Source organism: Podarcis tiliguerta (assembly GCF_965153285.1).
Source record: "Podarcis tiliguerta genome assembly, chromosome: 12".
NCBI lineage: Eukaryota > Metazoa > Chordata > Lepidosauria > Squamata > Lacertidae > Podarcis > Podarcis tiliguerta.
The window spans coordinates 15,764,922-15,790,294 of record NC_139545.1 but is presented as its reverse complement, the minus strand read 5'-3'; the positions used below and the strand labels follow the sequence as shown (position 1 = coordinate 15,790,294).

The 25,373-nt window shown below is 41.3% G+C and overlaps 1 protein-coding gene across 4 annotated transcripts in view; it reads left to right on the top strand.

Moving 5' to 3' along the window:
* Positions 1 to 25,373, top strand: part of ANO10 (anoctamin 10) — an 88,871-nt gene that overhangs the window by 43,341 nt on the left and 20,157 nt on the right. For all 4 annotated transcript variants that reach the window (XR_014503345.1, XM_083404919.1, XM_083404920.1 and 1 more), the window contains exon 12: positions 13,410 to 13,526. Coding sequence is in view for 3 of the 4 variants with exons in the window: in XM_083404919.1 (XP_083261045.1) it covers positions 13,410 to 13,526 (117 nt within the window). In the remaining variant the exon portion in view is untranslated. The remainder of the gene's footprint in view (positions 1 to 13,409; positions 13,527 to 25,373) is intronic.

Genomic DNA, 25,373 nt, shown 5'->3' with positions numbered 1-25,373 from the left:
GATCCTGTCCTGGAGCCTTATTCACCCCCCTCCCCTTCAGCTCCTTTCTTCTTTCATGAACTATAATTCCCTCCTTCACTTCTTTGTATGTACAAGCCATAGCTTCCTGTTGCATCCAAACCAGAAAGCTATGGTTTCAGCTTGCCCTCCAAACTAGGAATGAAAGTCATTGTTGAAGTGGGTTTCAAATTCTAGTTTAAATGACAAACATGCCAATTCAGATTTACTTGCAAACCATAGTTGATCCAAATAGGGAGTAGATTGGAGCATATGAGTGAAACTGGGAAGAAGCAGAATCTGAGCCCAAGCACTAAACCAAGGGTTGGCTGTTACACCAGAACAGCCCTTATTCTCGGTGTAGATTGCAGTAATTGCCTAAGGATTTGTATCCTAGCTATGATTTGCAAAGCAGAGTCATATGGATCATGTGTATGATTACAAAATAGGAAGGAATGCAGACCTAAGATTATACTTCCTAAATGTAATCTCTTGTTGTCAGTTCATTATCTAAGGGTTTTCACCGGTGAGGCAGTTGGGATTGCAATTAATATTGCAGCATAATTTGAATTAGCTTTCAGAATGACATGCAGCCTAACACAATTGCTTTATGACTAGTCCATAGAAATAACTTTATATTAGATAGTTGCATTACTGTTCTGGAGTATCAGAAATGAATATAATATATTATTACAGTCCTTCTACCTGTGTAATGTAGAATTTATTTCTAAAAACATGTATAAAGTTTCCTCTAAGTTAATACAGTCTAAGCATTTTTTTTAAAAAATCCATCCATGGAACGTAAAATTGTGTATCAGCAAAGAAAACATTTAAAAGCCTACAATGTGTGATTGTAGCTACAGTTTTTAATTGCGTAGTGTTGATACTGGAGCTGGCATGGTGGTATTACTGAACATATTTGTAAAGTGGATGTGGACATGATTGAATTATATTAACTTTGTTTATCCATCTGAAGCCAGGGTTGTTACAAATGAAAATCTGCTGCCACGTTATGGGATGGAAGATAATTATGAAAATGGAGTCTATATAGGAGAGATAAATTTTACAGTCCATATGCTAATTGCACTCTTGATTGAGAGAAGCTGGCAGCAGTTATAAAAATGCAATTCTATGTAGGAAGCATTCTGTAACCCCTGGTGATATATATTTAAGCTACGGGGAGACAATTAATGTCTCAACAATACAGACATAACCTTGGAGGGTCCCTGGCTCCAGCTTTCTGTGCAAAGCCCTTCCACTGATACCATGGGTCACACCGGGTCAGATCCTCTGGTTGCTTTTTGGCAGCTAAGAAAGGCCTCAATTTACAGCCCCATGCAGTTTTTTAAGCTGGCACAGGATCCCTTGGCATTGCTGGCTTATATCCATTAGGGCACCTCCACCTGGGTATTGTAGTTTTGAGGGCACACAGTGCATGTGTCTGCAAAAGTATGTTAGGAAAAAATTGAGAACGCTATAAACTAGATCAGGTTGCACTTTTGCTTCACAGCAGATGCATTGTTTCTTGAAGAAGAAGAAAACATGACCGGCATTTTATATTGAGATGGGAACACAACATAACCCTATAAGCAAGAGCCCTTTCTTCCCACGAATATTTGGAAACATTATCAAGAGGAAACTTGCTCACATTTAGGAAATGTGAATCTCTGAATATGTATTTCCACAGCTGTGTGTATATACACACTTGATCATGTGTGGGTTTTTTCGATTCTATAGGATGCTGAGCACCACAGCTCCCTTTGATTCTGAGAATTTTAGGTGTCTGTTCGCTCCTTAAAATAAGATTGATATAATGAAGACAAGTCCCTTGCTTGTGCAATCAGAGAAAGTACATAGGGCAGTTGGTGTGAAAGGTGTGCCACTGTAAAGCATGAATTTGTCTTCATGGTAAAATTTGACTTGTCTTGCATCTGTTTTCAAAAACATTCAAGTTTTTTTAATTACTTGTAAAAAGCTTTGTTCAGGGCATGATAAAAACGGTTTTTAAAGGGATCAGAGTAGGAAGGGGACATCTTACAGCCTTTGGCACAAAAAGTGAAAGTTTTTATCAGGCCACAGTGAATATAAATCTTTAGTATGACAGCTGTCTTTCAGTATTCTGTATTTTGTTCCTGCGTGCATTTTCATTTTGTACTATGATGTTTCCTTTTTGAAATATCTACATCTTACGTTGCCCGCTTCTGCTGAATACCAAATGCACTTTGACATTTAGATGCAGTCTTTTAGTTCTGCCCTTTTCTTCCATAGCTGACAAGATGTGATGACAGATTGTTTTTTAATGGTTTGGAGAAGTTAACCCTTCCTCTGTTTCCCCCCCTTTCTATTCTATCAATTTGCTAGTGGGATCCAATTAGGGATGGGGGAATATGTCAATCTGTTTCTCTTAGTTTCTCATTTCCCCCATCTTAAGTTCAGCTTGCAACATTTTTTTGCATCAGTTTGCATTGAAAACAAGCAAATTCATTGCAAAGAATTTTTATCAGCTATTGATTAAGTGGGTAAAGTTGCTAAGGGAATACACCTTTGCCCTGTTCTTAGATTTGGCTCTCCAGTTAATACAGTGTTCTAATCTAAATATTATTATTTTTTATGTGAACTTTTCCATACAAGGGTCACATCCACACCGTACATTTAAAGCATTCTTATACCACTTTCAAAGTCATGGAGAACTGTAAGAATTATTAAGGGTGCTCAGATTCATTACGTCTGCAAGGTCAGATTGTAAGTCTGCAAGGTCAGTATGCAGGATTCTTGAGGAAGCCTGACAGTTAACAAGGCATAAGAGAGCTTTAAATGTATGGTGTAGATATGACAAAGAACAATTATATGTCGTTATTTGATTATTCATATTGACAGCTAATATCCCTTAGCTGAGTATTGCTCAGGACCGCAGTACCTCAAGGACCACCTTTTCCTATATGAACCTACCCAGACCCTGAGATCATCTTCTGAGCCCTCCTTCGTGTGCCTCCTCCTCGAGAGGTGCAGAGGGTGGCAACACGAGAACGGGGCCTTCTCTGCAGTGGCTCCCCATTTGTGGAATGCTCTCCCCAGGGAAGTTCGCCTGGTGCTTTCATTACACACCTTTAGGCGCCAGGCAAAAACATTCCTTTTTAACCAGGTCTTTGGTTGATCTGATTGAGATCCTATACCCTTTTAAAATGTGTTTTTTTGGGGGGCGTATTATTGGGTTGTTATTTTTATTCTGATTTTATATGTTGTGACCTTTTCTGTGAACTACCCTGAGACCTCCGGGTATAGGGCGGTATATAAATTCCATAAATAAAAATAATAATAACTGGCCCCACTGTGCTCAGGCGCTTCCTAATTCTGCCCTAGGGCGAGGATGAACTTAGGTGTATTTGGTAAGAGGGTGGAGAGGAGGTTCACATAACAGAAGCTATGCTTCACTGAAGAATAAGGAATATTAGCATTGATTTGATTACAATTCATACTGCAAACTCCTATAATCAAAAGAAATATAGAGAAAAAAGCACTTCCTTATAGTTGTGGGACAAGGGATGCTGAAGGAGAGGATGGTAGAAATCCTAGTGTATTGTAGTTGGTATATTTGTTATTTAAAAACAAATACACCTGCTTGTCCCGCTGCTTTCCCCCAACAAAATAAACATCAGTCAGTTTTTCTGCAGATTGATGTTTCATTTCAGCGGAAAACCGCAAGTTTTCCCAGGGACAGTGGTGGGACAAGTTAAAAACCTCTCGAACCCTTGCTCAGAAACCATGAGACAAGCAGAAATCCTCTTGGACCTGTTCTTTCAAGACACAGAACAAGCAGAAGTGTGGATGAGCCCAAAGTTTTTTTGGCGGTTTTTTTAAGGCTGAAATGGGAGAAGATGCTGTAAAACATCTCGGCCCTGCAATTTTAATTTGTTGTTCCCTCTTTTCTAACCTACTGAATCTAATGGAGTAATCTCGGAAGTCCACCACAGTGTGCTTTGTTTCCGCATACCTGAAACACACTCCCTTTAGAAAGAAACACATCTCCTCTATCCATTTCCAATAATTTACATCATCTGTGGTTTTCTGGAATGTCCTGTCTCTCTGTGTAATGTGACACATAAAATTGCCTACCTTATGAATGTATGTGCCTGGCAGCGAACATACAGTATAAAATAATTTCTGCTAAATGTTATATGCAGAATAACGTTATATGTCAGCATCAGTGGCTTCTCACATATTGTTTATTCCTCCACAAGCAGCACCATTCTCGGTCAGCTGTCATTTTGTGACAACAAAACAGCAGCAGTACCATTTCTTCAGATTTGACATTTATATCTCCTGGAGCAACAATACACAAAGTCTTTCTGGACATTTTAGAATTTTTTTCTCTTAAAGAAAAAACATAACCTTGCATTTGCTTAAATAATTTGTAGGATTAGATATAGGGATTATTCCAATCACTTTTTCCTTGTCCTCCTTTTATGGTGACTCAGACAAAGCTCACTTTAGTTATCCACACTAGACAGTATACCATTTTGCTTCAATTAAATGTATGCCTGATTAGACTTCATTGTGGTGAGCTTTTCTTCACATTTTGAATAGAGAATGCGGGCCCAAAAGCAAAGCACCTTATTTTAACAAGCAAATTATTTTTGTAGCCCTGTGTCACAAGTATTAATAGCATTTACATCATTCCTTGTAAAGAAACAACTAAAAAATGTGTAAAAAAGAAAGAAAGAGAGGAAGTAAATATAGATTCAGATGTTTGAAACTAAGAAATCATTGCGGGTCCAGGAGGTCAGGAATCTGCAATAAAGACAAGACAATAGTTTGGGATTGAAATGGCCACAACTTTATTGATTAGAAATGTCAGTAGGTTTTGGCATGGGCACTGAATATGTATCCTGAATCAACAAGCCCAATTGCTGGCTGATTATTCTATCTTGACTAAGAAATCATTATTTGAACCATGAGTTATATGCATTTACATAAACTTCATAACACAGTGGGACTTAGTTTTGAGTAAGCACACATGGTATTGCATAGTTAGTAACTAAATAACAACAACAACCTATAAATAAACAATATGTATAATATGATACTAAGGCTTTACTTTATCAGGCTTTCAGTGTTTTAAAAAGGAGTGTATTGGCAGCTCGTGTGTATTTGGTCCCACTTAGACCCATTCTATGTATGTCTAGCTCTACTGGGTTCAGTAGGGTTGCATTGCTTTGTACAATATGCTAAGTATAGGATTTGAAGCATTAGCATATTTTTGAGCAATTATACTTGTGTCAGAAACCAAATAGTTGATCTTGTGTAACCTGTTGCAATTGAGTCTAGATGTTGTGGTAGAGAATGTTCTCCATTGCACCCGAGGAGGTGTTTTTCTAGGAAGCAAAAGAAATAATACATTTTTCCAGGAATTTATGAATCACATATAAGTGATCGGGGAAGGAAAATTCTTCAGCTGGATGGAGAACTATTCTGTTGTCAAAAAGCTGGCTGAGTGATTTGAGATTAACTTTAGCAATTGCCAGAATTATTCATCGTAGAGTAGTATTATGCGTACTGAAATAATTTATGAGGTGCCTGCTTTCATTCAAGTGAGGAAAATAAAATATTTACAGTGTTTGAAAGACTCACTATACAATAGTGTGGGCAAGGTTAAAGCAGTTTTCAGTAACACAGTAATTGTTATAATTTCTAACACATTTCTCTTGTAGCTCCTAACTGTTGCCTCAAGATGCAAACAGGACTTTTAAGTAGAAAACAAAGACCCACTTTATGCCCTGTTTTCTATATTGAGGTATGGGCACAATGTTGCAGCCTAAAGATATTTGGAATATTCCAGGATCTAGGCGGTCCTCAGCCAGTGATGTCCCAACTCTGCCTTCTGCTCTGACCTGCTAATTTCTTCCTTGCTCATCATCACATGCTCCCTGTGCAGTGGTACTTTTGGTTGTCCCCTCCCTCCTTCCCACTCATACCCTTTCCCTTTTTTACCCTCCCATCTCCCTGTAACGAATCCACTTTTCTGTGCTCTTAGCTATATTCTTCTTTCCTTTTGATACTGCCTCTAAAGTTTAAAGCAGGGGTCATCGGAGCCACCAGACCTCCCCATTTGGGTGGCCGCCAGATGATTTTGCCCATGGCATACCCACCTGCCTTATGCCTAGTGCCATGTTGTGTCTGGGCCAAAAGGGGTGTTGCAAGCTCTGCCAGTCAGCTGATCAGTGCCTGCAAAGCCCTTTGCAAGGTGCTTTGAAGCCCCAACTATCAGCTGATTGGCTGGGTTTCAAAGCACAGTGCAGGGTTATCTGCAAGCACTGGCGGTCAGCTAGGATCATTTTTTTAAACAGATCTTCTTTCCCCTTTTCGCAGAAAGCTAGAGGCAGCACTTTGAACACAAACTACTTACCCTTCATGGGGAAGATGTGGTGCTTTTAGGAGCATTTGCCCCTCTGCAGAGATGTCAAGGGGGTTCTCTGGTGAGCTCCCATTGCTCTGTCCCAGCTTCTGCCATCCTAGCAGTTTGAAAGCACACTAGTGCAAGTAGATGAATAGGTACCACTGTGACGGGAAGGTAAGTGGTGTTTCTGTGCACTCTGGCTTCCATCACAGTGTCGCGTTGCACCAGAAGCAGCTTAGTCATGCTGGCCACGTGACCCGGAAGGTTGTCTGGGAACAAACGCTGGCTCCCTCAGCCTGAAAGTCAGATGAGTGCTGCAACCCCATAGTTTCCTTTGACTGGACTTAACTGTGCAGGGGGTCTTTACTTTTTACCTTTACCTTTCAGAAAGCTTCTTGTAAGGTACATTCCTGGTGTTAATCTGCTGATTAGTGCTGGAAGTGCTGTAACCAGCAGCCTCCTTTGAACTTTCGCAGGCGGGTGGTCCTGTGCACCTGTCAAAGTTGGCCTGTGAGGGCTGGTGGAGATAAGGATCTGGCCTGCTGACTGGATCCAATTTCCTATGCCTGGTTTAAAGCATTTTCACATCCCTAAAAGTCTTACTTTCACAATTTCTGATGCAGTAGCCTGTTCTAGGACAGCCAAATATGCACCGCTACAAAGAGCACACAGAATTGCATAAAATTTACATATGCTAGGTTATGTGGCAATGATACAGGAATAAGATGGAAATTAGAAAATATCTGAGCTGATGAAGTCCACATCCAAGATTTTCAGGAACTGCCATCCCTACTTCAAAATTGGCAATTGTTTTTAGAAACAAAGAATGCTTATTTTCCTAGTAATTGGGCCATGGGAAGTGTTGTTTTCTTCTTAATCCCAGCAGGCCGTCTATGAAAATGACTTTGGAGGTCTTGAGCAAAGAACATGAATGGAATTATTTAACATTTCTGATGCTAGAAAAATCTCAAGAGGGTCCAGCAGTCATTTACATTAACTTGTCACACCTTATGAGAAGACTTGCCTGTTTGCAAGTTGTAGAAACAGTAGGCAGCCCTTCTTCCTTCCCCAAATAGAATAATTTGCTCTTTGCGATCAGTAGGTATGCTATACTGGTACTTTAAGACATGTTCCTTTTAGCAGAAAAACTAACATGGTAGTCAGGTTAACATTCCTAGTACTGAAATGCAGCCTTGTGTGTGAAGGGCACATATTTAATAGCTGCAAGAGTGTGAGGGAAGGAGTGTTTAACATTTCCTCGCTGGCAGCCCCCCCCCATCAAAATTGCTCTTATCCAAGCTGTTTTCATCACCTCTGAAGGTAGAAAATGTAACACATGTGAGAGTAAAGTCTTTTTGGCACACACAGTTCAGCTGTTCCATATGAACATTCATCTTTAACAACCCCAAACTAAGTCAGACATTGGAGATCTGTGAGTGGCCCTCTGGTTTCTTCATTCTTCCTTAAAAGAATGAAAATAAAAGATACAGGGATGAAGGGTGATACTGTTCGAGACCATAGCACAGGAGGAGAGGGTATTCCAAGCCATTTTCTTAATGTAAATCCTCACCCCTCTTCCCATTACTGTTTGGAAACATTTATAGATATTAAGCCAACTCCTTAATTATATGAGAACTGGAAGTAGTCAACTCAGACTCCCTGCTAAAACCCACCAATGAAGGAGGCAGGAGAGCCAGTGCTGTGACTTGCGCCCCAAAACTCCCATGCGTTCCTTATCTTTCTGCAAACTTCAGTGGTTAGCATTACAGCCAGCCAACCTGTGCTGCTAAACTTCAGCTGCTAGGAGGAAAGACCTTTGCCTGTGTTTGCTACAAGGGTCTTCTCCCTTTCAATACAACTGCACTGCTCCAGCATCTTTTGTGCGCTCACCATTTGTGAATTAAATGGAAGAAAAATGTTTTATGGAGGGAGGAAGTCAGGGCAGTAATTTATACTGACCATTTAAAGTTAAGACTTCTAGCATGATGGTGAGGAGAGGAGAAATACCCCTGTCTTCCAAAGACCTTTCTCTCCCTACTTGAGTGGAGAGGGGTCTGCTGATCTCCTAGTGCTGGCTCTGGTTAAGACTGGGATGCAGTCCCTGAGTGCATGCCCTCCATTGTAGATGGGCCTTGAGGGCAAAAGGTTGCCCACTCCTGATTCAAACCAAGAATATTTTTTTAAAGGGCTTGTGCACAAAAAAATTAGTCTCCATGTGTACAATTTTGGAATTCCAGATATTTCATATGCTGAACAGAAATGTCACTTTTTAAAGATTCCAGACATCTTTCCATTAAGGTACATCAGTCAGATATAACATCAGTGTATGATACTGGCAATCAGTTAAGAGGTACTTCATAAAGCATGGCATTTATCACAGTGTCACAAGTTGAATTGCTTGTTCGTTTTTCTCTATCCGCTTTTCATGTAGAATTTATTTCAGAGCATGATCAAAGCTTTACTCTTCATTAGATACTGCATTAGCTAATTTGACTTTTGGCAACCCACATCCTTGTTCCTATTAAACACCATCCATAAATTGAGATAAGGATTCTGCCAAAACGTTTAAGGATTGCATGATGGAAATATACTATTGGGTGCATTATGCAACTGCATTCTAGACTGCTGGGTTGGTAAATTTGAAGTTAAGAAATGCTATCTTATATACTTGAAAATAAAAGACGGCATTTTAAAGCATCTGAATATTGACAGAAATACGAGAAAAGACAGCCTTAAGCTCCATTGATCAAGGATCAATGAATGAGCTGTCGTGTAATTTATTATGGCTGATTAGGGGTTTGTTTGTTCGCTGTATTTACATTTCTAATACTTGCTGGATACCAATTCATGTAGCTGCTTATTGAGAGTTCGCTAGGTATTTTCACAGTTGTAAGGGATGCAGGTGGCGCTGTGGTCTAAACCACAGAACTTAGGGCTTGCCGATCAGAAGGTCGGCGGTTCGAATCCCCACAACGGGGTGAACTCTTGTTGCTCGGTCCCTGCTCCTGCCAACCTAGCAGTTCGAAAGCACGTAAAAATGTAAGTAGATAAATAGATACCGCTCCAACAGGAAGGTAAACGGTGTTTCCGTGCGCTGCTCTGGTTCACCAGAAGCAGCTTAGTCATGCTGGCCACATGACCCGGAAGCTGTATGCGGACAAACGCTGGCTCCCTCGGCCACTAAAGTGAGATGAGCACCGCAACCCCAGAGTCGTCTGCGACTGGACTTAATAGATTTTCAGGATGCTGCATTGTTTCCAAAATAGTACCATGCTTTTGCTACAGTTGTGCGCAAACACAGGACGCTCAAAGCATTGACTATGTTTGCACATCAGCATACTGGATTAGTTTCTATGTCAGCAGGAACTTTGAATCCAAAGGACCATGTTTAAAGTTCTGTTTGAGCTCAGAGGCTTTTCCCTGGCTGTCTCTCATTCCCCCTGAAGGCTGAGTATACTCTGGAATAGTTTTGGGGCTGCAACCAAGGGTGAAAATAATGAAAACCAATCTCCCCCACATAGAGTGCCAAAAGGGCATGTTGGATCCGTAACATAGATCTATGTTAACTATTTTGTTCTTCACACTTGAAGAGATAAAATAACATGTCAAAATTGTTTCAGTAAATATGGTAATCATCCATGATAAAGTTATGAAATTTTTAAGCAACACCCACTCCTCTTATCAGTCTGGTATCCTGGGCATGACTGATAATTAGAATTAACATAGAAATCGGTCCAGATGCTAAGATGTGTTGAAATTGAGTAAGACTGTAGTCGGTAGTCTGCTGTGAATTACAAGAACATTTTCTGTGGTTTGGTTGGTCTCTTAGTTGGCGACACGAAAGTGATCTTGAGCTTTAATAGCGTATATCCATGTTGTTTCTCATTCTAAGCCCTTGCAGAGCAGCACTATTCTAAATTGCGAGACTTAAAGTCATTCTGCTTTTCAAACACATTTTCTACATGATGATTACAGGGTGTATGTCTTGGTATGAGGAAAACAGGATAGAATTAACATGGCTCCCTGGTGTCAACACTAAAATATCCTCCTATTTTGCCATCTGCCAAATGGGTAAGAAGCAAAATGTCAGTGTCTCTTTCACCCTTGATAATTGCAGCACTATCAAACTCTTCGTGGACTTCTGCCAAGTGCTCAGAGAGCCAGTGGAGCTGGCCAGTTCTGCAAAAAATTACCGCCATGAGCAACAGGAGCAGCTGTGTTTCCACATCAGTGTGTCCCTCAACTTTGTCTCTGCTAAAAAATTAGATATGAATTCTTGGAATTTTGAGCAGCTAATTTGATTTCTACAGTGACAGCCAGCCACTATTGCATAGATAAAATAAGATCAATCCAATTATCAAGAGAGGTTAGGAAGGAGTGTGTTCAAGAAGGAAATCTGATTGAAACTCTGTTATAAACCATTGGTGGTAGCTGAATTAGTAACAATCTAACTTATTTATGATTCTATTTTGAAAACTTGTACCAAAACATCAAAACAACAATGAACTATATCACACCCCATTAACATTGCTAGTATTAACATCGAAGTCAAGCCTCCATAACAGAATCCTAAGCAGCCATCCAAACTAAGGGCTCGTCCAACACTTTCGCTTGTCCCGCCGCTTTCCCCCAGGAAAACCCACTGCATCAGAACAAACATCAATCAGTTTTTCAGCAGACTAATGTGTGTTCCGATTCAGTGGTAAACAGTGGGTTTTCCGGGGGGAAGTAGTGGGACAAACAAAGAAACAAAACCCCTCTTGGACCTGTGCCTTGAAATCATGGGACAAGCAGAAAACTTCTTGGACCTCTGCTTTCTAGGTATGGGACAAGCAAAAGTGCAGATGAGCCCTAAGAAATGAAAGATAAACCAGCAAAAACAAAACAATCAGCTAAAGCAACCTTTTAAAACAGCCACGTTTTTACCAGCCACTTAAAACAATATAGGCATGGGGCCTGGCATACCTTGCTTGGCTCGACATAATCCCTGTTATGAGGTCAAGATTCCGGCTTATAGAACCTATATGCAGAGTTAATAGGGCACTCATTTATATATTGTATATTTACAAACAATAAATTAAGGATCAAATTAGGCATGGCACCACATAGAGCACATCATGATTTTCATTGTATTTAACTTAATAGCAGGTGCCAGAGAGGGGAGGCTTTTTCTCAGAACTGCAGCACAAAAGGAGGAGGGAAGGTTTAACTTTTCCCTTCCCAGCCATGATCCCGACTGAAGTGCCTCTCACACACTGCTGTTAGCCCTAGTTTCTGCTTTTCCCTCGGCACCCATAAAGAAACGACAAAGTCCCCAAAGCAGTGTGTGTGAATTTCACTTTGTGATTTGAAGCAGTCAGTCAAACCTTTAGCCACAGTCTTCTGGTTTCTGGTAAAATGCAAATAGAAAAACAGTGGAACCTTGGTTTTCGAACATAATCCATTCTGGAAGTCTGTTCCAACTTCTGAAATGTTCGAAAACCAAGGCACAGCTTCCGATTGGTGCAGGCACCCTGGAAACAATAGCCGACAGCCGCATCGGATGTTCAGGTTCCAAAAAACATTTGAAAACCGGAACACTTACTTCCGGTTTTTGATGTTCAGGAGCTGAAATGTTTGAGTACCATGGCGTTTGAGAACCAAGATTCCACTGTACAATTTCTAGTCTTTGTTTACATACCGTATTTTTCGCTCTATAACACGCACCCGACCATAACACACACATAGTTTTTAGAGGAGGAAAACAAGAAAAAAAATATTCCAAACGAAACAGTGGATGTATGATTTTTGTGGTTCATGCTGTGGCCAAAGACATGTGATCTCACAGTGAGTTTGGGGTAGCCCAATGCAAAAATCCTGAAGATCCATGTGGATCCATGCTTTGTAACCACGTTTCAAGTGGGGAGGGAAGGAAAAGCACTCAAGGGACAAGGAACACGCGTGGGGTGGGTGGAGAAGGATGCTGCTAATAATGCAGAAGAAGAGTATAAGGGGAGAAGCAAGCAGGCTCTGCTTCTCTCCCTCCTCCCCGGCAAACTTTGCTGCTATTTAGCCAGCTGAGTGGGGAGGAGAGAGGGACAGAGAGCCCGCTTGCTTTAAAGGAACCAACCGGACAGGAGCTGCTTACACTTGTGTAAGCGGCTCCTCTTCTCTCCTGCTTTGCTCCTTTAAAGCAAGCAGGCTCTCTGTCCCTCTCTCCTCCCCACTCAGCGGCTCTTCTCCTGCTTTGCTGTTTCAAAGCGAGCCACGGAGGAGGGAAGGAAGGGGAACCATGGATCCTCTGCTCACGACTGCAGCAGATCCCCCGCCATCCGTAGGCATTCCCTCCATAACATGCACAGACATTTCCCCTTACTTTCTAGGAGGAAAAAAGTGAGTGTTATGGTGCAAAAAATATGGTACATCATACTTGCCAATCTTTTAAAATACACTTGCAGCATATCTCTCTGTTCTTTGTCCGTTTGCCTAATCTCTGGTTTTCTAATCTACTTGAGGTACAGCACTACTTGTTACTGCAGAATAGACTATTTTTGGTTTGAGGCCCACAACCTAAAATACAGCTTCATGGATGGATGGAGGGCACCTAATGGATCAAGTGACATTTAAGGATTTACCTTCTCCTTGCTAATATCTGTGAAAGTTGACATGGTAGATATATAGTCTTATCCTGTCAATGTATATGTAGATTTTTCTCCACTTACTATCACTTACTATCACCCCCAAACTTGGCCCTCCAGCTGTTTTGGGACTACAACTCCCATCATCCCTAGCTAACAGGACCAGTGGTCAGAGATGATGGGAATTGTAGTCCCAAAACAGCTGGGGGGGCCGAGTTTGGGGAGGCCTGCCCTAGAATAATGCAGAAAAATTGCTGTTCACTTGTGTTTCTGATAATGTTCATGTTATACTTATCCCTTGTGCGTTTTTAATCATTGATGATAATTTCTGCACACAAATACATGCACTCATAACTGAATGGTATTCTGTTTATCTCTTCTCTCCCCGTTCCCCCAACCAGCATTTAGCGCTAGCTGTGAAATTTCTTATGGCATACGCGATTGCTGATAAACCACGAGACATCCAGATAAAATTGGCAAGGCTGGAATTTGAATCTCTGGAGGCACTCAAGCAGCAGGTAAGAACCAAGAATATTGTAGGAATATTGCAGGTGAGAGAAAGATGGAAATTGTCACTACTATCCTTTTTTCCTACTGAGTTTTGTTACATACCCTTAAAACATCCAGTCCCTTAAAATAATTCATAATGCATTATTGCTACCAACTTTCAGTTTTTAATGGTGTAAATGATGGCTCGGCTGTATGGATACATGCCAATATATACAAGACCATTTCTTCTCTTGGCGTTTAATGTCTACTTACAATGTCAAAATAAAGGGGTATTTCTAGTGCCAATGCACATTCATTGAGTTCTGCATTTGAGGCCACATTATTTGTCATGAACTCTTGTCTTTTCAAACTTGCCTAGGAGGCACATCAACTTTCTCAGCTTCTCCTGCTAAATTGCTCTAGTTATAGGTCCATCTCCCCAGCCTTCCCTAGCTGTAACTGTACTGCTAAGCCAAAGCAATTTGTTGTTAATTTGGGTTAAAGCAGCCCAGAATAATTTGGATAACTCAACAGTAACGAAAACAGTTACATCTCAATAATATTAAAATCTCACATAATAGAATACCCACACTTCTCTTATTCTGCCATATCTGTACTACCACAGACCAATGACCAGAAACCCAACTAAACAGGAAAACTTAAGCTGGCTTCCAGAAAAAAGTCATGCTTGTGCTTTTGAGGCAGGGAGGATACTATAAATGTAGAGCAAATGCTGAGGCTGCTTCTTGCAGGCAATTTTTCTTGTTGCTGTTGATCTACTTAAGTTATTTTTAAAAACAACAGCTTTGTGTTTCTCTCATTCCTTGGGGCTTCTCTTCCCTTTCCTGGGATTGAAGAATTTAATAGTCTCCGAGTTAAGAAATATCTACCTGAACATTATCTACAGGTCCAATTAGCATGCATAAGACATTAGCTATTGTTTTCTCCAGGCTGATGTATTCAGCCTTTGAAGAATTATCCAATTATTGGCAGCTTCTACTGAAAAAGCCATCCAAATTGATGGTATTATATATACATGCAAATGCTAATAACTGACTTAGGAAAAGTGAACATGGAAATTTGAGATCATTCCACAGGGAAGCAGCCTCATCAGTTTTCAGATGAGATTCAGATACATCCTAATTCCAGTGGCTTGGAAAAAAGGGAGGTCCCTAGAAGGTTTTGCATATATGCTGTGTCAGAAGTTCCATTTGAGACATTTCTCTTCCAATTCTTGGTGTGTGTTCCCATCCAGGTCAGGGCTCTCTTCTGCAGTAACTGCATATCAGGCTGAAGATTGAATCTAAGGTGTTACTGCTCAATTTTGCCTTCCTCAGATGCATTTATTGAGAAGAAACCATGGCGAGACAGCAGCTTTGCATAATATTACAAGAGCAGGATTGTAAACCTACTGGAGCTATTCCTTTTCACTGCATTAAAAGAGGGGAAAGTAGGTCACCCATTGAAACCTTAAACACACAAGTTATTCTAGTCACCTTTGGGTTAGAGAGTATAAAACATAATGCCAACTTCAATTTACTGAATCTTTCAGTCCGTAACTATTTGATTCCAGTTAAGGATATTTTCCTCAATTTTTGAAGTGTATCCCCACTTGTCTAAGCCCCAAGAATTCAGACATGGCTTAGAAATTATTTGGTGAGCTGAGCCTCCTGAATATTAATGAAAGCTAAGCTGGCACTCTGTTGATTTGGTAGGCAGCCCTGTGGCAGACTCGCCTAACATGCCACTGGTTTCATTCCCGCTGTCTCCACCTTAGTACACCTGTGGTCAGAGATGAAGCCCCTACTAAAATATTTATAATTAGCCATTGCTTTTATTTTTACTTTTTACTTTTGCAGATGTCTCTTGATTGTGTTCTGTACTGTGGGCGTACCCACCCTTCCTCTTGTTCCACTGCTTTCCCCACCGGGGAAACCGCTCTTTAGCGCCCAGTCGGAGCAAAGAGCAACCAGATTTTCTGCGAATTGTCATTTGTTCTGATTGAGGCCTTCTCCACATTTACCTTTTGCCCCGCTCTTTCCAGGCACAGGCCTGGACTTCAAAGCTCTGTGTCAAGAGCCTGGGGTTTTCTTGGCCCAGAACTTTTACCGTGGAAACCAGAACTTTAGCACTCAATTGGAGCAGATGTCAATATGCTATTGGCTCCTATTGAGCTTTAAAGAGTGAATTTTTCGGGGAAAGCTCCAGAGCAAAAAGAAGAGAAAAGTGTGTGTGTTTGGAGTTTTAAAGTGCAGACTGTGCCTAGAAAGAGCAGAGAAAATGTAAGCGTGGATAAGCCCTTAAAGCTAAAGAGCAGGTTTTCCCTGGGAAAGGAACAGGGCAAGTGGAAAACGCCCCAGTCCCATCTCTAGTGTGGGTCAATCAGAAAACTATTTGGACCAGTTCTTCATAAACACGGGACAAGAAGAAATGTGGACAAGCCCAGCCTTTAAGCATTTGAGTTTTTAGTTAATGTAGTGAAGTAAAATGATTATATGAGCTGTCACTCATTGCTCCATTTCTCACGATGTGGACAAATTACATTGGTGCATGCTAAAGTAATTGAATGACTTGAGCACTTAGACATTGTTTTTAAAGAACGTTCTCACAAAATTATCACAGAATAATCGTCATCATCTTTTACAAAGCTGTTTGCAAAAGGTATACTGTCATCTGCGAAGGGCTTATGTGAAAATTGGGAATGATTTTAATTGTATATATTTCTAAGTATGCAGTGCAAAATTGGCAGCACTAGTTCATCCGTAAGACACTTGGAATTGTTCTGTGGCAGTGCTGATTTTAAAGGAGATGGAGAAGATGATGTCAAAATGTTTTATCCGGGGTAGATGGGCCTGTTGTTTACATGCCAGTATTTCCAGGAGAACACTGTACATTTTGAAATGGGTGGGTGTTTCTCAATGCATGAGAATACTATTCTCACTTTTGATTTTCATGGCATATATCATATTCAGTGCCAATGTACAAGCGCAGACATGTCCAGCATCTAATATATAAAATGCTTATCAGATCTAGGTGAGAAGAAAAATCCTTGTTTTCTGCTTTAGCTTGTTTGTTGTCTAAAGTTGGTCTGCTTGTGTGTAACTTGCCGTAATCCTGTCCTTGCATCACATAGTGTTTGGAATGTATGTAGTATTGCGGAAGCAGTTAAGAGAAGAAAAAACATATTTCAACCCACCATTAAGACGTAGGCTGCAGTTCAGTTGAAAGTGAGCTCAGTCCTATTGAAATGAGTATTAAACACATTTCACTCTAGTTCAGCTTGTTCCCACAGTTTTGAAGAAATGCAAAGTACAGATATGGGGTATCAGTTTCTTATAAATTATTTTTCCCTGTTACGGTTTAAAAACAAATAGCTGGTGAGTAGTATTGCACCAGAGGCAGATTTTGGGCAGTGCGACTGATTCTGCCACACTGGGCACCTGAAGTCTGACATAGCGAATTGAGCAGAACAGAAGGTGAGAGGTGTCAGGGAAGAGGGGGCACGATGAATTTTGGACAGGGTGCTGCTGAAATATGAAAGACCAAAGTCGGCCCCTGGTCACACCACTTTCATTTTTATGATACGGGACTCAGCACAGTTGTGAATGAGGACTTCCTTACCTCCGCCCCGTTAAGCTGAATGGAAGTGAAACAGAAGATCATGACATTGTTGTTCCACTCTTCTATTTATAGGGAATAATTAAGACCGGGTTAGAGAGGAAGATGGTCAAAAGGAGAGCAGAGGCAATGTTGCAGTGAGGACAATAGTGCTCTTGTTTCTTTCTTTGAGCTGCTGTAAGCTTGTAACACTGGTGTTGCTATCCATGTTTTCCTCTTTCTGTGCTGTATTGTCACCGTATTTATGCTGAGTTGAACTGTACTGAACTGGTGCCAGCATTGTTTTCAGTCACCAGTGTAATGCACCAAGTATTTTGTAATCTTTCATATCAACTCTGTGGCCTGGGCTATTAATATCCATGTCTGACAGATGAATAACTGTAGCTGAGGAATCATAATGCCTAGAGTTGTCCAGAGGGTTTTGAGCCCCTCTGGCTCTTCTGTTTTACTTAACTTTAATACACACCAGTTTCATTTAATGTAAGAAAATCTTGCTGCTAAGGCTGCTGTGGTTCAGTATTCCTTCTTGGGGATGAACAGAGAGCCTGCTGTATCAACTGCCACTCTCACTGCCACTGTGTAGGTAAGGTTGCTTTATTGACTGAGGGAGCCGGCATACAGCTTCCGGGTCATGTGGCCAGCATGACAGCCGCTTCTGGCGAACCACAGCAGTGCACAGAAACGCCATTTACCTTCCTGCTGGAGTGGTACCTATTTATCTACTTACACTTTGACGTGCTTTCGAAGTGCTAGGTTGGCAGGAGCAGGGACTGAGCAACGGGAGCTCACCCCATTGCGGAGATTCAAACCGCCAACCTTCTGATCGGCAAGTCCTGGGCTCTGTGGTTTAACCCACAGCGCCACCCGCGTCCCTAGGTAAGGGATACAGCAGGGTAAATGGCATGGTGGTCTTGCCCATAGCCATTGCAGGGGAGGTGAGCTTCAACCAGCACCCTGTGCTTGGATACTTCACCTAGGTCATGTGACACGATCAGATCAGTGAGAGGATGCCTCTGCCAAAGCCTGGTCATGTCAGGGCAGGCTATGATCATCCAGATCATGTGATAGAATTAGGCCAACAGAAGAGCACCTTTCCCTAGCCTGTTCGACAGGCTGCCCCTCGGTTGCATTTGAAATCTGCATGTGTATCATATGCTTACGGACCAACATCATCAAGCAGTTGTTTGTATGAGTGCAGCAGCCATAGCTTTCCTATCACCCTAAGTTTCACATTACCTCAAACAACATACTTACAGTGGAGGCAACTCATATATTTAGTGGTGAGACACTGAGTGTTATGATGGGCATCTTTCGATTAGTCCTCTGAGAGGGAAGGAATTCTGCATCGGCTAGATTAGTTAGCATTTTCCCTTTGGAAAGCTGAGAGCTGGCCCCTGAAAGCAGAGGTGTCACTTATTTGTGGATAGCATGTTCAGTATTCAGATTCAATCCCCAGCATCTTTTAACTAAAAATCCCAGGTGGCGAGAAACACCAGTAAACCCCTGTTAACAGTACTGAGCTCAGCTGTTCCATTGCTTTGGCTCAATATAAAACAGTGCTCCCTAAATTAAGATGTGCACCCCAAAACCTGAAAGATAAAAACTTTAACTTAGCTAGTCTTGATAGCATTTTTCTTTTGCTGAACTTTGTGTTACCTGCCAGTGATAACAGGATATGTGAGATAACACCAAGCGCATGGGGCGTGATGATAAAATTAGGTCTGTAATGAGGGATAATTGAGAATTAGCATCAAAACTTTTAATTAAATATGTGTGAAACTTATGTAATTAGTCATTTCCTGTTGATGGAATTGTGAAAAAAACCTTTCTAGAAAGTTGAGGTTTTCTTCTCAGATTGTTTGACCTCTTTCACGACATTGGGTAACTGTGGGTACACCCTGATGCACTTAAATAATCATTGCTAAGATACATTTCTGTCAGGCTTAATATCTGACCTATATCCTAATGATAATATTTAAAATTAAAATTCTCTAATTGCACTAGAGAGTGTGCATCATGGTTCTATAGGAGAATATGAAGCACGACAACAGAAAAAGTCTGGGTGGTTTCAGTAAACTATTAAAGATGCCTAGTTATCATGAATATAGTAATGCCAAATGGTTTCATATTGGACAACAGCCATACAAGAAATATGTAAAATAACTAAGCAAGTATTAGACACCACCCTAGAATTGGCCCTACTAAACATCTTCCAAGACAACAATGCCCATTTACACCACAAAGAACTCATAACCCATCTACTTTCAGCAGACAGAAACACCATAACCAGACACTGGAGAGACCTGTCAGGAGTAAGCATGGACCAATGGTACCAAATAGTATGGGAAACAGCCCTACAAGAAAAATTAACGAATAAACTGAAACTGACACGGGGACAAACAAAAAAAGACTCCTTCACCCCGGTATGGCTCCCCTTTATCACATACACAGCCCAACAACACAATGACAATAACCCACCAACAGCATACAAATCAGTATGGCTAACCTGATCCAAAACACCCACCCACCCCACTTACACACAAAAACAAAGATCACCACAGCCAATCACAAACAATCAACCACACCATAGGCTAACCCCAACCTCTCTCACCACCAGAGACACAAATGAACAGCAGAGAACCTGCATGAGCAACGCTGACACGAAACCCTACATACATTAAGCAAAATAGGAACATCTCTACCCGACCCCCCCAACTCCCCCCCATGTCTCAACAAATGAAACTGATTTGTAAAAATGTTACATGGAAAAAATACGAGAGACATTACACATACGTCTGTAAAACAAGAAAATCTTTAATAATAAAAAACAAAACAAACAACCCCATTAGTTTTGGAAATTGAGGAAAGTGTTTGCAAAGCATTGAGAGTAGGATTTCCAGAAAGGTAAGGTATTCATGGTGGGGAGAGGCAATCATACAGCTGCCCTGTCCCCAGCCCATGAATGTGCATCAAATATAAAAATAAGCACTTTGAAGAGGTTGTGGAAACTGATTGGAAGCTAGTGGAGATGGCAAAGTGCTAGCTTAGTGTGTTCATATTGCTCCATCCTGATTTGCAATCTCCCATATTCCAGACTAACTAAAGTTTTTGGACAGTTTTCCAAACCATCTCCATGTACAGCGGATTGCTGTCATCCAAACAAGTAGTTAACAAGGCACTGATTGCTAAAGGAAGACTCTGTCCAGGCAGGGTTCTATATCAGTCATATCAGCCTAAACCAGTGTTTCTCAAATTTGGGTCTCCAGCTGTTGTTAGACTACAACTCCCATCATCACTGGCCCTGCCAGCTAAGAATGAGGGGATTTGTAGTCCAGCAGCTGGAGACCCGAGTTTGAGAAACACTGAACTGATAAAAGGTGCTTTGATCCACCAAGATAGCATGTGCCTCTGCTGACAGAGAGGGACCATTCAACACACCAATCTACAAAACGCACCAATCTACAAAATCCAGAACAGATTGAACACCACTAACCCAAGCATAGATTACCCCACCACTAACAAGTTCCTCCATCTTGTCTGCATTGAGCTCAATTTTGCTTAGTATTCTCCTGTCTCTCCTTTCTTTTCCAGCGTTTTCATAGCCTTGTTCCTATTTGGGAGGCAACAGTTAGCTTCTGTTTTCTCTCCTGTTGTAGATCAGCAGCTGGGGAGGAGATGGCGAACGCCAACAACCACCGGCTCTGTCAATTTTCATGAGTAATTGTTATTTATTAAAAGGTGCTATACTGTACAGTAATTCAACAATACAAACAAAATGACAATTAAAAGAGAACAAAAACAAAATCACACAGTAGCATTAAAAACCCATCAAAAACCAGGATAAACAAAATGTTTGTTGCAGCTTTCTTAAAGCTAGGCAAAGGTGTCAACTTGGTCTCACGAGGACTTAATGTGCTATAACTCCATGCTCCAAAACTTTCAGATTTGATGGTTGCAACATGCTCTACATGGGCCTACCATTGGAGATGACTTGGGAACTTCAGTTGGTCCAAAATGCAGCAGCCAGATTACTGGATGGAGTTCAGTTTAGATCTCACACAACCCCTGTTTTAAAACAGCTGTGTTTTGGGACCCAATTCAAGGTGCTGACTTTGGTGTTTAAAGCCTGAAGTGACTTAGGCCCAAATAATCTGCTATAGACCTCAAAGCCTGACTGAGGACTTGGATGATACCTTCCCAGAGTAGATAATACATCCCTTCTAAGTGCCACTGTCCACCGAAGGGCTTGTTGTTGTTGGTTAGTCATGTCTGACTCTTCATGACCCCATGGACCAGAGCACGCCAGGCACCCCTGACTTCCACTGGCTCCCGCAGTTTGGTCACACTCATGTTGGTAGCTTCAATAACGCTGTCCAACCATCTCGTCCTCTGTCGTCCCCTTCTCCTTGTGCCCTCCATCTTTCCGAACATCAGGGTCTTTTCCAGGGAGTCTTCTCTTCCTATGAGGTGGCCAAAGTATTGGAGCCTCAGCTTCAGGATTTCCAATGAGCAACCGAAGGGCTAACTGCATGTAAACTTCCTTATCACAGCAATGGCCTAGAGTGCCTTCCACCAGCTTCAGCTGGTGGCCCAGCTACGCCCCTATCTGGACAGGGATAGCCTAACTACAGTTGTCTAAGCTCTGGTAACTTCAAGGTTAGATTACTGCAATGTGTTATAAGTAGGACTGCCTCTGAAGATGGTTCAGAAACTTCAGCTAGTGCAGAATTCAGCGGCCAGGTTGCTCACTGGAGCAAGACGGTTTGAGCATATTATACCAATTCTAGTCTGACTGTACTGGCTACCAATTAGTTTCCGGGCCCAATTCAAAGTGCTGGTTTTAACCTAGAAAGGCTTAAACGGCTCAGGACCGCAATACCTCAAGGACCGCCTCTTTCCATAGGAACCTACCCAGACCCTGAGATCATCTTCTGAGGCCCTCCTTTGTGTGCCCCCTCCTCGAGAGGTGCAGAGGGTGGCAACACGAAAATGGGCCTTCTCTGCAGTGGCTCCCCATTTGTGGCATGCTTTCCCCAGGGAAGTTCGCCTGGCACCTTCATTATACACCTTTTCGGCGCGAGGCAAAAACGTTCCTTTTAAATCAGGCCTTTGGTTGACCTGATGGACATCCTATATGCTTTTAAAATGTGTTTTTTTGGGAGGGGGCTATAGGGTTATTGCTGTTGTTTTTATTTTATATATTGTAATCTTTTCTGTGAACTGCCCTGAGACCTCTGGGTATAGGGCGGTATATTAATAATAATAATAATAATAATAATAATAATAATAATAATAATAACAACAATAATGTTCAGTTTAGTTTTTGCTGTTAATAAAAAGCCTCAGAAGGGAGGAATTTGGAGCAGATAAATAGCATTGCTGGTCTGTTGTGCCAGGTGTACCTTTGCTGCAGCTTTCAGGCCAAGAGCCTTCCACAATGCATTGATGTGTTCAAAGCCTGAAAGCTGGTACTTTCATAATTATTTCTCTTTGATTCTGGTGGTTGCATCTGTCAAATATCAACAAATCTTGTCATTTTAACCTGTTGGTCATGTTATGGAGCATATTACTGTATTTAAGCTTCAGTCAGTTTTATGCCTCAAATGAACTGTGATGATCACCTGTTTTGACTTCCTGCGTAGCTCATCAGAGCTACAACACCAGGATATGCTTGAGGCTTTAATCATGTGTCTGTTCAGTTGAGACACTTTATGACTTCAGCCTTATATAATGCAATAATATATTCACTGTTGTGGTCACACCAGTGCATCCTACGCAGTCTGAATAAGGGTAGCATAGTGCTATTCCTTTGTCTGTGCTGCAACTGTTCTTTTCGATGCAGGCATCTTTTATTCACAGCAAACTCATCTGACTATAAACAGCCACTTCTCCCCCAGGCAGCCAAACCTAAAGTGTTTGTCTCCTTGGGTATGCGTAATCTTTTGAAGCAAACCCTAAATGTATTGGGACAGCGGTGGGGTTAAAAAGAAATATTTCTGAGACCTTGTTGAAGCCTTGTAGTCTGCTACTTTCAAAATAAAGGTCATCCTTTTCACTCAGATTGTATGATTGGCTATTAATTAAAAGGGCCTAGTAATGTCTATAATTTAGCATCCATCCCTAAAATATTGTTATCAAAGCAGTAAGGGACATGGATTGAGACAGATTATATATATATTTAGAGATTAGAAGGTGGTAGGATGCAACCATAGTTGCTTATGATGTGTTTTCTTGGTTTATCTCTCTTTACAAGTCTAGCAGGTTTTTATAATATCCCACAAAATCTCTGGCTGCAGATTGGCAATAAATAAATGTTGTTCACTGGCGGTAGAGAAGCTGTGACGCTCTAGGTGCTGTTGGGCTCAACTACTTCATAACCTTCATTAGGCCAGGGATAATGGGATTTGTAGTTAAGCATTTAGTTCGAAAGCACGTCAAAGTGCAAGTCGTTAAATAGGTACCGCTCCGGCAGGAAGGTAAACGGCGTTTCCGTGCGCTGCTCTGGTTTGTCAGAAGCGGCTTAGTCCTGCTGGCCACATGACCTGCAAGCTGTACGCCGGCTCCCTCGGCCAATAAAGTGAGATGAGCGCCACAACCCCAGAGTCGGTCACGACTGGACCTAATGGTCAGGGGTCCCTTTACGTTTTTATTTGGAGGCCCACAGGCTGAATGGCTAACAATGTCTCTCTTTTACCTGGGCAGGATTAATTTAAGGAAATTGATATAGATGGTTTTGCTTTCCTTGTAATTAAATAAAGCTGTGATATGCTTTAACCCTAATGCCAAAGTCCACAAGCTCAAAAACTGTTTCTCTCTGCAAGTTCATTATTACTGCCGCCTTTCTGATTCCATGCATCCAAGGAAGGCTGACTTCAGTTCTAAACTTGCAAGTTCGTGTTGTTTTTTTTAAGACAATGGAATACAGTAGTTGTCAATAGTCTGCAAATTATTATGATGCTGCATAGTGCAGAAGCCTAACTCTAGGTAGAAAGTATTCTGACTTGGGCTATAATCTGCATGTTGCAGTGCAGTTCTTAGCCTGTGGAAGTTTAAGGTGTGAGATGTTTGCCAAAATGGGCTCAGAGTGAAAGTGCAAGAGTCCTCCAGGAAGCCATATATAGAACCTAAATACTCCCTGGTGGGGAGTCTGAAATGTTGAAAGAGTCTGTCATGTTACCCACATGCGATTATCTGTGCCATTTATATATTGAAAAGGCCAAAAGTTTAGAAAATGGTCATGCAATCTCTGTCTGTCTGTTTCTCTGTTTCTCTCTCTCTCCCTCCAGTTGTAGCTTGAGAGCAAGAAAGCTGCCTGACAGTCAAAAATCCTAGAGATCCTTTCGCTGTCACAATATATGAAGGTTATATAACATATATAAAGCAGGTTACGTAAGTGCTGCCCTGTAATGCAGTCAATCAGTCCTATTTTGGAAACTGATTATAATTGGAGTATTAAAGAACATTTCACAAATTCAACTGAGAAAAAACACAGAATTCCAGTGACAGCACTTAATATCAGCAATTTTGAGCTAGTCATATTTTCCTGAATCTATTAAATGCAGCAGGATCAGCTGTAATATAAAAGCAACCTGAGCACTTTGTGTTCATTTTAATTAAGAGCAAAAGCTGGGAGCTTTATAAATCCTAATCTTCTAGAGCAAACCCACACTTGTTTATTTTTTTTTAATAGAATGGTTGTGTGTATATGAAAATGCATGTGTGTTTAAAAGAACTAGTAATCTCAAAACAATGTATATTTTTATCCACTTACCTTTTTCTCACCTCAAATCAGTCAGTTGTGCATACACCAAACAGAGCGTTGCATCTGATCTGGAAACCAATTGCCCAGTAGAGATCTGTATTGTCATCATAGCAAATGCGTATTGATTAAATTATCATATATGAATAGATTTTTTCCCCTTTAAATTTATGAATAATCCACAGGATCAGGTCCAGAACACATCTCCTAACGAACAGTTGGCAGTGCTTAACACAGGGAGGCCCAACTTTTCATACGAAGTGGTCCGCGAGAGTACTTTGAGGCGGAAACTGCGGGTTGCAGACTGCTTTGTTTTGTGGGGAGGGGAGCATGGACACAATTAGATACTGCTCCCCCCCCCCCCCCGCAGCCCCTGTGCTACCTTCTCAAAGCTGGCTAAGTTCCTATGCCCTTTTAAAATGTGTTTTTTTGGGGGGCTATCGGGTTGTTGTTTTTATTCTTGTGTATTTTGTGATTTTATATCTTGATTTTATTCTGT